The 12584-nt window shown below is 46.7% G+C and overlaps 6 protein-coding genes across 6 annotated transcripts; 3 read left to right on the top strand and 3 right to left on the bottom strand.

Annotated features, from left to right (window-relative positions):
- Window positions 1-78: 78 nt before the first annotated feature.
- N7487_007852 (FMN-dependent alpha-hydroxy acid dehydrogenase family protein) lies at window positions 79-1773 on the bottom strand (the record flags this gene model as incomplete). The annotated part of the gene is made up of 4 exons (XM_056875582.1): window positions 79-568; window positions 775-1231; window positions 1299-1489; window positions 1553-1773. 4 exons carry the CDS (start codon window positions 1771-1773, stop codon window positions 79-81), a joined length of 1359 nt encoding a protein of 452 aa, XP_056727770.1.
- Window positions 1774-2730: 957 nt separating this feature from the next.
- On the bottom strand, window positions 2731-4368 carry N7487_007853 (Major facilitator superfamily domain general substrate transporter; the record flags this gene model as incomplete). Its single annotated transcript, XM_056875583.1, has 1 exon — window positions 2731-4368. One exon carries the CDS (start codon window positions 4366-4368, stop codon window positions 2731-2733), a length of 1638 nt encoding a protein of 545 aa, XP_056727771.1.
- A 752-nt stretch (window positions 4369-5120) lies between these two features.
- On the top strand, window positions 5121-6737 carry N7487_007854 (uncharacterized protein; the record flags this gene model as incomplete). Its single annotated transcript, XM_056875584.1, has 1 exon — window positions 5121-6737. One exon carries the CDS (start codon window positions 5121-5123, stop codon window positions 6735-6737), a length of 1617 nt encoding a protein of 538 aa, XP_056727772.1.
- A 620-nt stretch (window positions 6738-7357) lies between these two features.
- Window positions 7358-9022, bottom strand: N7487_007855 (cytochrome P450; the record flags this gene model as incomplete). The annotated part of the gene is made up of 3 exons (XM_056875585.1): window positions 7358-7393; window positions 7445-7589; window positions 7659-9022. The coding sequence occupies 3 exons, from the start codon at window positions 9020-9022 to the stop codon at window positions 7358-7360; spliced, it is 1545 nt and encodes a 514-aa protein (XP_056727773.1).
- Window positions 9023-9405: 383 nt separating this feature from the next.
- N7487_007856 (uncharacterized protein) lies at window positions 9406-10269 on the top strand (the record flags this gene model as incomplete). Its single annotated transcript, XM_056875586.1, has 2 exons — window positions 9406-9610; window positions 9674-10269. The coding sequence occupies 2 exons, from the start codon at window positions 9406-9408 to the stop codon at window positions 10267-10269; spliced, it is 801 nt and encodes a 266-aa protein (XP_056727774.1).
- An 873-nt stretch (window positions 10270-11142) lies between these two features.
- On the top strand, window positions 11143-12554 carry N7487_007857 (agmatinase; the record flags this gene model as incomplete). The annotated part of the gene is made up of 6 exons (XM_056875587.1): window positions 11143-11230; window positions 11279-11364; window positions 11429-11596; window positions 11657-12031; window positions 12087-12234; window positions 12292-12554. 6 exons carry the CDS (start codon window positions 11143-11145, stop codon window positions 12552-12554), a joined length of 1128 nt encoding a protein of 375 aa, XP_056727775.1.
- Window positions 12555-12584: the final 30 nt, after the last annotated feature.

Consider the following 12584-nt stretch of genomic DNA (forward strand, 5'->3'; position numbering starts at 1 on the left):
TATTAAGACTTTCTCTTCTATCACATGGAACAACCACAAATATCTACACTAAGTTATCCGCCACCCAAAATATTGAATCTACAAGCGAGACCGAACAGCAGAATCCCGAATTGCCACATATGATGGATTCAGATCCTCGATCCGAGTCACGCCTAAGAGAGCCATTGTTGTCTCCATCTCAGCCCTGAGGATCTGGATAGCCTTGCTCACGCCGGTTTCTCCAAATGCCAACGCGTACAAGAATGCGCGCCCGATAGCCACCCCCTTCGCACCGATTGCAATTGCCTTGACCACATCGGAACCTCTCATGATACCGCCGTCCACAATTACCTCACACTTATCAAAGACTTCCGGTGCATTCTGACGAATCTCGATCAATGTTTCAATCGCCGACGGGGCTCCCTCCAGTTGCCGTCCGCCATGGTTGGAGATCCAGGGATGGACTCCGTATTTCATGCACAGGGCGGCGTCCTCCCAGCACTGAATACCCTTGATGGCGATGGGTAAATCTGTCAGTCCGCGCAACCACGTAATGGCCGAGTCCCAATCAAAAGACGAGACGACCGCTCTATGTCGTAAAAAAATGAGATTTTAAGATAACAATATGGAAGGGTGTTAGAATACTTACCCGCGTTGCGCACTAATTCCGCCGGTCGTGGTCGTATCGTCGTCCTCGTCTTCGGGTTCATCGGAGTGTAAGGCCTGAACAACAGTCAATAAGAAAGATGCCCTTCGACATGATCAAATGTCTCCCAAAGTCCACACACCTCATACTCTGCAGCTTCCATTCGCAAATCTCGTTCACGCTTCCCGGCACGGATAGCGTCAACCGTCAACGCAAACCCTTTGTACCCAAGCTCGACCGCTCGTTTGATTTCCTTTTCAGTGACTTCCAAGTTTGCTTTTGCGTAGATCTGCCAATACGTGGTCTGGTTTGGAGCACGAGCGTTCGCCATCTCCTCCTGGGTACATCCAGCCATATTGCACACCCAATGAAGGACACCATTCTTCGCCGCGGCTTTGGTCATCAAGACCTCGCCCGCTGGGTGGGCAAGTTTGCCACCTCCGGCCGGCCCAATGAAGAACGGGACGCTAAGTTCCGTTCCTAGGATTGTGGTGGATAAATCGACAGACTCCACAGGCCGCAAGATGCGAGGTCTGAATCGAGCAAGCTGCCAGGAATTGCGGTTCCATTGCTCTGTTTTCTCATCCTCAGCCCCTGCTTTGAAGACTGCAGTATTGGAGGTTAATTTCAATGTAAATGGAAAGTACTATAGGTTAAGAAAAGAAAGACTCACATGCAAAGGCTTTGGGGGACAGGCGCTGCGACGCGGCCACTTCAAAGTCACTCATGTTCAAGATACTCCTTAGTCGCAGTTTTGGAGTTGGCGATGGGCTGGAGACCTCCCCATTGGACTCTTTGGTATCGGGTGTTTTTACACTCATTTTGGGGATTGGTGCTGGTGTATCAACTTTACCTACGATATCGCTATGTGAAAGCAAATAGGTCAGTATCCAGTCACATATCTTGAAGTACAATGATATCCCTCACTCGATTTTCATATACTTTTGCAGCGTATCACTAGAATGAATGCCTTTGAATGCTTGCGTAGCGTCTCTGCCACCGTACTGAAGAATTATCTTCGATCCACCCGGATGAAATTCAACGAAAGATGTTAAATCATACACGATTTGGTCGATGATAACCCAGCAGCTTTGTAGGGATTTGTGTTCAGCGACTTCGGATCTTTCACAGATACGCAGCAACTCCATATCCCCGTACTCAATTATGTATTATTATTATCTGGTCTTCATGGGTTTAAAATATGGGCCACGGCCCGGCTCTAAGAGCAGCTGTAATGTCACAGAGTCTGTTCCTACTAATCTACGGCTAAAATCCCTACACGGGAACATGGGGTACGGGCCGAGAAGGAATTCTGCTATCAGCGAATCCTTGGAATCTATTTTGGTATCTGCCCAGTAACATGGGACATAGTCTCAACAAACACAAAGTTGTTAGTCTGAATGAGAAATATTGAAGGTTCAGTTTCCCATCGAAATTAAATGAGACCTACAACATCTGTATGTATTGAAGGGAATATGCAGTGGCCCCATAGTACTAATGCACTACCTGGGCCCGATTAATAAAAAGCTCATAAGCACCTGATTTCTACTCCGTAGAGTTCTCAATATCCAGCCAAGATACTTGATAATATAGAAACCGGTTAAATGTTGAACTTATGAGGACGAATATAGAAGGCGATGGTTATCTAAAAGACACCCACCCGCTCAGTCAATATTCTTCGAACAGGCAACCATCCTTCTCATATTTCTCACATATGATTATTTTATTAAAATTATACTCATTGAATAAAAAAAATTACAATTCTCTACAAATTTTTCGAAGGTTGTTCCTCAGCATTCGTGGACGATCAATGTATCTCACCTCAAGGGCTGGGCAGGCGGGGAGATGACTAATGGGTCGAGGATGGGAGCACGGACCTCGGTTGCCTAATACGGTAATTTCCTAATATGGAAAGACATCGGAATGAGGACCGGATTTCCTCGAGGGTCCGTCTGAACATTAACAGTCTCAAGACCCTTCTGGAATGGAAATAAATCAAAGTGTCTATCGTGTTTACCTATAGCGATTTCCCCGCCCAATATTATTCTATCGCCAGGGCCGGACCCAAAATTAATGATTGGATTATATATTTACCACTGGGAGAGCTAATATGCGTAGGCCCTATCTCCCTCGGTAGCAACAAATTCCCAATATCGCTCTGCAGACATCCTTCTCCATGATTTCCCCCAGAGAACCACACCAATAAATGTATATGTACAAAAGAACGAGATCAATGACACTGAGATAAAGCAGTTTCGAAGGCCCACTGCTTCAATCCACGGTGTTATAGCGTAGCTGAAGCCGAACCCTATTGTATTCCGAATGATATTGATGGAAACAAAGGATTCACCGGCCATTTCTTTGAAACAATCGACAGCGTACGCTAATGATATTGCACTTGCACAGACGACTCCAAAGGTGGTGATACCAATTCCGATGATCAAAACCATGTAGTGTGCCCCTTGACTGGCCCCAACCCCCCACATGAGCAGCCCCCCTGCAGCAATAGGAGCAGACACCAGAAGGCCCCACAGCCTATGCTCTGGTTCCCGGACACCTCCATTGCGCCTTGCAAGTTTGATGGCGAGAGAATCTGAAATCTTTCCCGCCCAAACGGATGCAGCGCCGCCGAAGACAAACGGGGATAGATAAGCAACACCAACCAACGTTGGAGGAAAATTGTAAGGACTGGATCCCAGGATACTCGAAATTGTTGCATTAATCACGCTGTAAAGGGCTAGGTTTGATCCGTATAAGAGACCGGCCCAGAGAATATTAGGGAAGAGGAAAGGTATTTTTAACGACTGCCAGCTCTTCAATGCCATTTGCTTGTGAGTTGGACGACCTCGTAATATGGTAGCCAACGCTAGTCTCCGCCAGCGAGGTTTCGAGTTTGTGGACATCCTAGTCTGGCCCCAGGTAGCTGTTTCAGTCTCGAGTCGCTCGGCAGCGATGATCCCTGGATCTCCATTGTCATCCGCGGGAACAATTTCATATTGCTGGGCCGCGCTGTCGCTTGTTTTTCGAAAATAGATTGTGTCCTCCATGAACATGAATAGGATCAGTGAGCAGATGCCCAGGAATATTGTAGCAAGGTACATAACCCATTTCCAGCTCAGGCCATCCGCTATGAACCCCGCGAGAAAGGGCGCAATAAAGTTTGATCCGAACAAGACAAAAGTATATAGGGCCATATAATTTCCTCGTTCATGAGCGAAGAAGAGATCCTGGACAGACAGTTCCGGTAGAGACTCCATAGACGAACAAAATAGTCCCAGAAGAATTCGGTGCGCATACCATTGGCTGGCGCCATGAGCCAGCGGAACCCACAAAACTGGTCCTATAGAGCATACAATGGTCACAAGGTAGACTAACCTGCGGCCATAGGTCATGGCGATAGGTTGCCATAAGAGATTTGCCCATCCTTGCATCAACTGCATCAATCCAGTGCCCAAATTGAGATCTGCAATACTGACTTTTTGCGATTCGGATATTTGTGTCATGATGGAGAACTGCGCAGCTGTGCATATTCCAATGGCAAATGTGTATAAACATACCATGGTGATGTTGAGATGTTTCCACTGTTGTGATCGGTTGAGGGGATCATTTGGATCTGTGCTGGGTTGTGGTTCTAGAATTATTCCTTCCTGCTGAGCAGATATATTACTGTCATGCGCTGTACCAACGAGGAGGATAGTTCCGGGTACATCATCATGCTCATGGTGCTTTGGGAGATGCTCCATGGTAGGATGTTCCATAGATTGAGGAATATATGACACGGAATAAAAGGCGAGGGTAACTGTGAATGCTGCTGAAGGTAGCTTTAAATGCTTTTTACAATATTGATTCAATAAGCTTGGAAGTCCACTGATCACATGAGCAGAAAAGCACACTAATAATAAAGGTTATCCAAATATTACCTAAATAGGCAGGTGAGCCAAAGAAGCAAGTGAGGCCATGGAACCACTGAAGGCCAGAGATAAGCCTTTGACACCCCTCTTTTCGATGGGATTCTTGTCCATAGGCCAACATAGACCATTTGCAAAGCAAGGTCAGCTACTTATCGTCATTCCAATGTGAAGAGAGTGACAAAGACCTAGCGCCCTGAACTGTAATGTCATTGCGACTCCGCCTGCTCACCAAGCCCACATCACAACAGTCCCAATGTCTCCCTTATTAATTGATGAAGAGGGGAAAATAAGTGCCGGATGCATTCTCGCATTCTCGACTAGGTTTGGGGATACTGTGGGGTAGAGTACCTATTCGGCTACTATCATTTGTGTCATAGCCCCCAAGTAGTGCTATAATGATAACGCGGGGTCAGCACTCCATTGGCACGCGTATTTGTACAGATAGCTCAAAGAAAATGCTGGATTAGGAAGGCGGCCTTATCCCAATGCGAACGTGTTAGAGGGGTTCGGATAAGAACGGTGAGTATATAAATGTACTCGTGGACCTAAGCTTCTAGTAGCTTGAACCAGAGTAACCACCCAGCATGGCCTCCCCTGAATCTCGACCCTCCATAGATATCTCGCCAGATCTGAAAAATGACGCTGAACGCGACTTGATCGAGAGTTCTCAAAGGGCCACTCGCCGAGAACATGACCTGACCGTACGACAAGCTCTTTCCAAGCACAGGAGTGCTATCTTCTGGGCAGCCTATTTTGTTCTACCTGGTTTCGTCATTGGTTACGATCCAACAATCCTCGGCAGTTTAGTCGGTGTTCCACAATTCCGCAAGGATTTTGGCTACGAATACCCTGCTGGTTCAGGCACTTACGTTCTCTCTCCTTCTTGGACATCCGCATTCCCATACGCACCTATCATCGGGTTCTTGGTGGCTCCAATTTGGGCAGGATGGTGCGTTGATCGTTTCGGGCCCAGAAAAACACTGCTATGCTGCACAACGCTCTCCCTCGGAACTCTCTTGATGGAAGTCCTCGGTAACACTGCCGGCATTATCTTCGCCGGAGACCTCCTTACTGGCCTCCTTACTGGCGGCTTTCCCGTTCTTGGACCGGCATACATCTCGGAAATCCTCCCTGTTAGTCTTCGAGGTATCGGACTGGCAGCCAATAATTTTGCTCAGGTGGCTGGGTCATTTATTGCAATCGGAATCTTGCGTGGAACCGAAACTCGAGCGGATAAATGGGCGTACAAGATCCCTTTTATCACAGAATACGCTTTCCCTGTGCTCTTCATCCTTGGCGCGTTCTTCGCTCCCGAAACACCCTGGTTTCTGGTAAAGAAAGCGCGGTACGAAGAAGCAGCAAAATCCCTGGAACGCACTGGATATACTCAGGATCTCGACGATACTCTGACTCATATGAAAGAAACTATTATATTGGGGGAGCAGAGTGTATCTACAACTACATACCTTGATTGCTTCAAGGGTACAAACTTCCGACGTACAGCTATATGTTCAATCTGTTACAGCGGACAATTCCTCTGCGGGATTAATGTTGTGTCTTCATATTGTACCTACTTTTTCCAGCTGGCGGGTGTGTCAACAGATCAAGCATTCGATCTCTCTCTTGGTTTGTTTGCGCTTGGTATTGTTGGTAATGTGATTTCATGGCCTTTAGTGTCAATCTGGGGTAGAAGATTCGGCTACATTTCAACTTGTTGCGCCACTGCAGTCTTGATGTTTTTGATTGGATTTTTGGATCTCGCACCGTCTTCCAACAAGGCCGCCCTATATGCTAAGTCATCTATGCTGCTTGTCTTTTACTTTATTTACAACTTCGGTCTTGGTCCCCTTGTTTATGCGTTGATTGCCGAGATTCCAAGCACAACAATACGCGGAAAGACCATGGGTGTGGCATGTTCTTTTGCCCATATCTTTTCCCTTGTTATTACAGCTGCTCTTCCCTATGCAATGAGCCCTCTTGAGGCGAATTGGGGTGGCAAAATTGGATTTTTGTTTGGCGGACTCAGCGTTGGGGTGATTGCTTGGGCGTTTATGTGCTTGCCAGAAACCAAGGGAAGGACATTTGAGGAGCTTGATATCCTCTTTGAACGGAAGACGCCTGCCTGGAGATTCGATAGCACTGACTTGACAGATTTTGATCGTGCGGCTGTGGTTCATGGTGCGCAGAGTGTGAATGTTTGAATGACATAACATAAATAAACGTGCATAGCAAGGTATCGTATGATCAATGAAGATATACCGGAGGAGGAATTATTACAACGAGAAGCGGATGAGTTCTTCAGCTATTTCAAGCCAAGGAACGTACAGAGGTCAGGAAATACAGTGGCCTGCTCTCTAAGATGTCAATTAGACTTCATACGATATAAACGCAAGACTACATTTCAGTGTTACCAGGGGGCTTCTTATTCAACCTATCATTTGTAGCAATCTAGATCGACAGTCTGCGTTAGCTTAAGTGGCGCTGAGATTCTAGATAAGTGAATCTTTCAGATAGGGAGACAAAGGGGAAAAGAAAAACGAAAATATTGAACCGATGAAATCCAAATGCTGATAGTCTGACATGCGAGTTTGCCATGGCCGGTTAGATATTCCCCACGCTCGCAGACTGCTTCCACATGTGGCCGTTTGAAGATATTATCAATAGCAAAGAAACAGATTAATTGAGATTAGAATCTGGTAGATATTTATTTTATGTTTAATTGACAAAGAGTAGGGCTAATGTATCATCCAATCTGTGAAAACCCCAATATGATGCAATTCAAATCAAGCACATCGCACAACAGCAACACTACTTAGATTGCTCAATGTGGTGTGAACTCAATCTGACACTCGTGTTCCTATTTCCATAATTAGCAAGCCCCCGAGAGAAACATATTAACTGAACATACCCGCATTCGACTACAAGTGTCATCATAGAATACCTCATAGCGACCTGTGATACCAGGAGAGACGGTACCGAAATCTCCCATTGGTGTAGTCCTATATTTTCGATAAATGGTTGCAACCAAAGTAGTCATTTCTGCCATAGCCAGACTGTTCTTTGTTAGTCATCTCTCATAGTCAAAGCCGAAAGTCGTCTCTACTGAGAAGGAAGGAACATACTGCATGCCAATACACATCCTTCCTCCACTAGAAAATGCCCAGAACCATTTCTTCATATCGGCCAAGTTTTCAGAGGGTTCCAACCAGCGACCAGGGTCGAATTTGGTGGGATTCTTGAAAATGTCAGGGTTGCGATGGAGAGAGTATGGAGCCATGGAAACCACCGTCCGGGGTGGAATCGTATAGCCATCAATTGTGGCTGCTGTAGGAAGTGAGCGTGGTTCTGACCCGGGAAGAGGTGCGTAGAGCCGGAGTGTCTCTTTAATAACTGCATCGAGGTAAGAAAGCTTGTCATTGCTTTCTACTCTGGGGATGCCATCGGAATTCAGCGATTCTTCAGGGATATTGCGAACTTCCTCGATGAGTTTGTCTTGGAATTCTTTGTTTTCTGGCCGAGAAAGAGCCCAAATCAGGAACATCAAAGTGTCACTGGTGGTGTCAATGCCTGCCAAAAGATGGTCTGCACATTCTGATGCAATATCGAGATCATCAATTCCATTTGGCTTTTCGGAATGGTGGTGGCTCCACAGTCTGGATATTAGGGCAGTTGCGCTCGCCTTCTCACTGGCAGAAGCACTAGCATACTTCAGAGTCGCTTTCATTGCATGAAGCCTGATGCCGCTGTAGGTTGTTGGCAGTTGCATCGGGTACAGCCATTTCGCAATACACCCACTAACCCCAGTCCTGGAGTAAAGCCATTCCGTGAAGTGAGGGAAATGAACTGCATACCACGATAGCTTGCGACGGGCAGTATCGATGATATCTCCAATGAGCGCGCGGTCTTGCCCCAATCCCTCGAGACATGAAGTCTTACCGAAAGATCCATAAAGAAAGTCGGTAATTGTGTCGAGGGAGAAGTAATGCAAGGTAGAAAAGATCTCGCTTTTCCCTCCATCACGTTCCAAAAGGTCCATGTACAGCTTGACTTTGTTCTCAACCATCTCGGCATTTTGTCCTTTGAGCATCACGGATTTGGCGTAGGCGTGGGCAAAAAGCTTCTTCCTTTCTCCGTGTTGTTTTGCGGTCGCGAATGAAAACATGTTCTTTCGACCATAAACCTCAAACATGTGGTAGAAGCCGGTGCGCTCAAAACCACTTCCGGCACCGTAGATTGCACGCAAGGCCGAGATGCTGTTGAAGGTCACCTCGCTGGGGCCGATACGAACGACGGGTCCATATTGTTGATGAAGAGCATTGATCTTTCGGGTGCGAGTTCCTTTGTAGTCCTCGTAGGCCAGTTTGAACTTGGTCAAAGCAAAGGACTTTGGACCTGGAATTCGCGCCAAAGGGCTAAACAAAGTAGAAATAGAGAGGTGGTAGACAAGGAAGGCTACTATGAAAGCAGCGATCAGGATCCAAGTCATTGTGTTCCAATTTGTCACGCAGTGACACAGAAGAGCCAAGTAGAATAGGATACGGATATTTCACAATACATCAAGGATGTCTTGATCGATTTTATAACGAATCAATGTGTGAATATTCACAATCGCATAAGTAAGTAAGTGAGTCACGATCTCAAAGTCTTCTTCGAAAACGGCAACCGGCAGCGAGACTCGGTAGAGCGGGGTTCGATTCTTGGAAGTTGGAGATTGTGGAGAACGACCCTTTGGGGTCCAAGATATGTTAGCATATTCGATTTATAGTATTTATATGTCCAATTGAGTCATGTAGATTACCTATTCTATCCTTGACCTGCCAAAATTTCCCCCGTTCTTCGGAGTAGGCTCGAAGAATTATCGCCACCGAAATGTCAAATTTATCCGTGCCAGTTTTGGAATCGAGCCTGACAACACGCATCTCGATGCGATGGGGATCGGAAACACCCTTTGAAACTACCGACACATTGGTGATAACAGTTGGTGAATGGTACGTTGACCTGCGAGTCGATAAACAATCCGGTAAACTCGATTGGGCGCTGGCGGGAGAGTGTATCCAGAAAGACAAAAATCCACGTACGATCCCAATCCAATAGTCTGACCATGGATGGTACGTAACAAATGGCTGACATCCCATAGGGCGTGTGGTGTTCACCCATGAGATTGACTCCCACCACAATTTCAACATCAGCAACCCATGTCCATTTATCCCGCTCCCCAATGGAGATGATCTGGAGACTGGGACCATGGCTCGACCAGATGTACCCGGAGCGCCGATGACGGACTATGAAGAGGTGTGGAGGTATCTTCCGTTTCGCGAAGGGCCGGCAGGGCCAGGGCGTGGCCTTTCGTGGATCTTGGAGTCTGATGAGGGTGTTTTGGAAGAGGGTCAGCACCAAGTTACCAAGATGTTCCTAGCGCAAATTGGGGGCTCGTATTTGGTCCTTCATCAGAAACAAATCCATACAGTTGGGCAAACAGCCCTTGGGGAACGGGCTGTTCAAATCACCGGAGAGGAGGTGAGCGCGCGACGAGAAGAATGGACCGATGGCCACTGGGAGGTAAAACATGCATTGGGTCCAGGCAGCGATAGCTTGCCCTCAATGGTTAATGGGTTAGATGTTGAAATGTGGGGACGCAAGAGTGGTGAGAAGGTCACCGTTGGAGGTTGTGACTTTATTGTGCGCGCATATGCTGCACATGCCCCAAGGAAAGCCAGGGGCTCTCGTCTCTAGGCCAGATATAACGGTCGTTCTGTTTCCTGCGATAATTATTCAATAATACAGTATATCACACATCTATTCTGCACTGCAAAGACAGCTGAGCAATGCACATATCTACAGCGTTGTTCAAAATAAATGCCTCGGTTTCATTCTCCGAATCCCGAGCAGGCAATTTGATTGTATTGAAGCTAACAGTACTGTGTGTAAGGGGGAAAAAAGAAGAAGAGGGAGAGGAAGCTATTTGTAGCTGCCAGTCCTGTCAAACAGGATTAGTGATCTCAACAATATTTACCGAGACTGAGGGAAAAGTAAATTGTTCAATAAAGCAAAAAGAAACCTGAAAAACGAAGATTCCAATGCACGTAGTTTACGTGACTATAGAGAGCAAGAAGGATAACCAAGATATATAGGAAACAAGATATATCATTGTAGAATGATGAAACCACCTACCTGCCGTGGGATGAGTGGCCTAAGGCCTCCGCCAAGAGAAAGTCGATGCCTTCAGTTCAGTCTTAAATAGAACTTAACATTTAATAAGAAAGTACGTATTATTTATTCATTGCCATATAATATAACAAAAAAGACCAACTCCACAATACATTTATTCGTGAGGAGTAGTGAAAAAGGGTATAGAGCGAAGGACACCGATAACGGCGGGTCACTATCTTGGCTATCTTAGCGTCAAGCAACAGTCCCCGCATGAATAGTTGTGGAAAGAGTCTGCGAGACAACATTGCTCATCAATCGCGTTTGTAGCACTTGCAGACCTATTTGATTTGGTAATGAGATAGCGCATAGCTGGTTCTGTGCAAATTTAAGGCTATAAAAGAGCAATGGCCACCCCAATCCCACTCTTGATGTACAACTGTTCGAATAATCCTCAAAATGCGCTTCACAACTTCCACATTGTCCCTTCTCCTACAGGGCGCCATTGCTTTAAATGTTGGCCCTGAGTATAGTCACCCGATAGAAAGTCAGTCATGCAAGACAAACCTAACATCGACATACTAACAGGCAATAGATCTTGACGTCGATCTTCCATTTTCTCAGCCCGTCACATTCGCCCACTTAGAATGGCAAAGATGTCTCGCAGCATCTCACAATAAGGTATGTTACAACCGAAGGATATGTTTCCCCAATTTCTCCATAGAGATTCTAATTTTCGGAAAAGCCCCTCGACATCGCCATTCTCGGCTTCCCCTACGACACCTCAACCTCATACCGCCCCGGCGCAAGATTCGGCCCTCGAGGCATCCGCGCAGGATCGGCGCGCGAAAAGAAGGGTCGCAGCTATAACACCGTGTGGGAGGTGGACCCATATGACGAGGGTCTTGAAATTGTGAGTGCAGCGCAATTACAACTATGAAAAGCAATGTCAGGATTGCTAACATATTACAAGATTGACTGTGGAGATATCCCCATTACTCCATTCGATGCCGCGCACGCTTTCAAGCAAATGGAACAGGGTTATAGACAGGTTCTCTACCACCCGACCTCCGAGGGGAGCTCATGGGAACACCCTCGGATTGTGAGTCTGGGTGGAGATCACTCGATTGTCTTGCCGATCTTGCGCTCGTTGAAACATGTCTATGGACCGATCTCTGTTATTCACTTGGATTCGCACCTCGACACTTGGGATCCTTATGAGGGTTACACTGGAATCGCGTCTAACCAGTCAGCGATCACTCATGGAACTTTCTTCTGGCATGCGAGTCGGGAGGGTTGTATTGCCAAGGGAACCAGTGTGCATGGCGGTCTGAGGACGAAGCTTTTCGTAAGTGGCTCTTTGCCTCTTGTCGTGAATCAATACTAATCGAAATTATCAACAGAGTCCTAAGGATTATGAGATCGACCAGAATGTTGGATTTACGATTATCGAAGCCCACGAGATTGACGATATCGGCATGTCGGGAATCATCGATAAGGTCCGAAGTGTTGTCGGAGATACTCCGACTTATCTTTCCATTGATATTGACGGTAAGATTTGACCTTTGCCCTGCTCAAGACACATCGGAGACTAATTTCATGAATCAGTCCTTGATCCCAGCATTGCCCCTGCGACCGGAACTCCCGAGTCGGGCGGCTGGACCACTCGTGAGTTGAAGCGCTTCATTAAAGGCCTCGAGGGTGTCAACCTTGTTGGTGCCGATGTGGTGGAAGTTAGCCCTCCTTACGACACCGTTGCTGAGACTACTTCTATCGCTGCTGCGGATTTGATCGTTGATATTCTGGCATCCATGGCGAAGTTGAAGACAGGTCCTAAGGCCAAGGCCCCACCTGCAAAGGATGAGTTGTGAAAAGAGTCTGGAACATGTTTCGAACTTTGA

The sequence above is a fragment of the Penicillium crustosum genome, assembly GCF_028827405.1.
Source record: "Penicillium crustosum strain IBT 35664 chromosome Unknown utg000003l_segment0_segment0, whole genome shotgun sequence".
NCBI classification, from domain to species: domain Eukaryota; kingdom Fungi; phylum Ascomycota; class Eurotiomycetes; order Eurotiales; family Aspergillaceae; genus Penicillium; species Penicillium crustosum.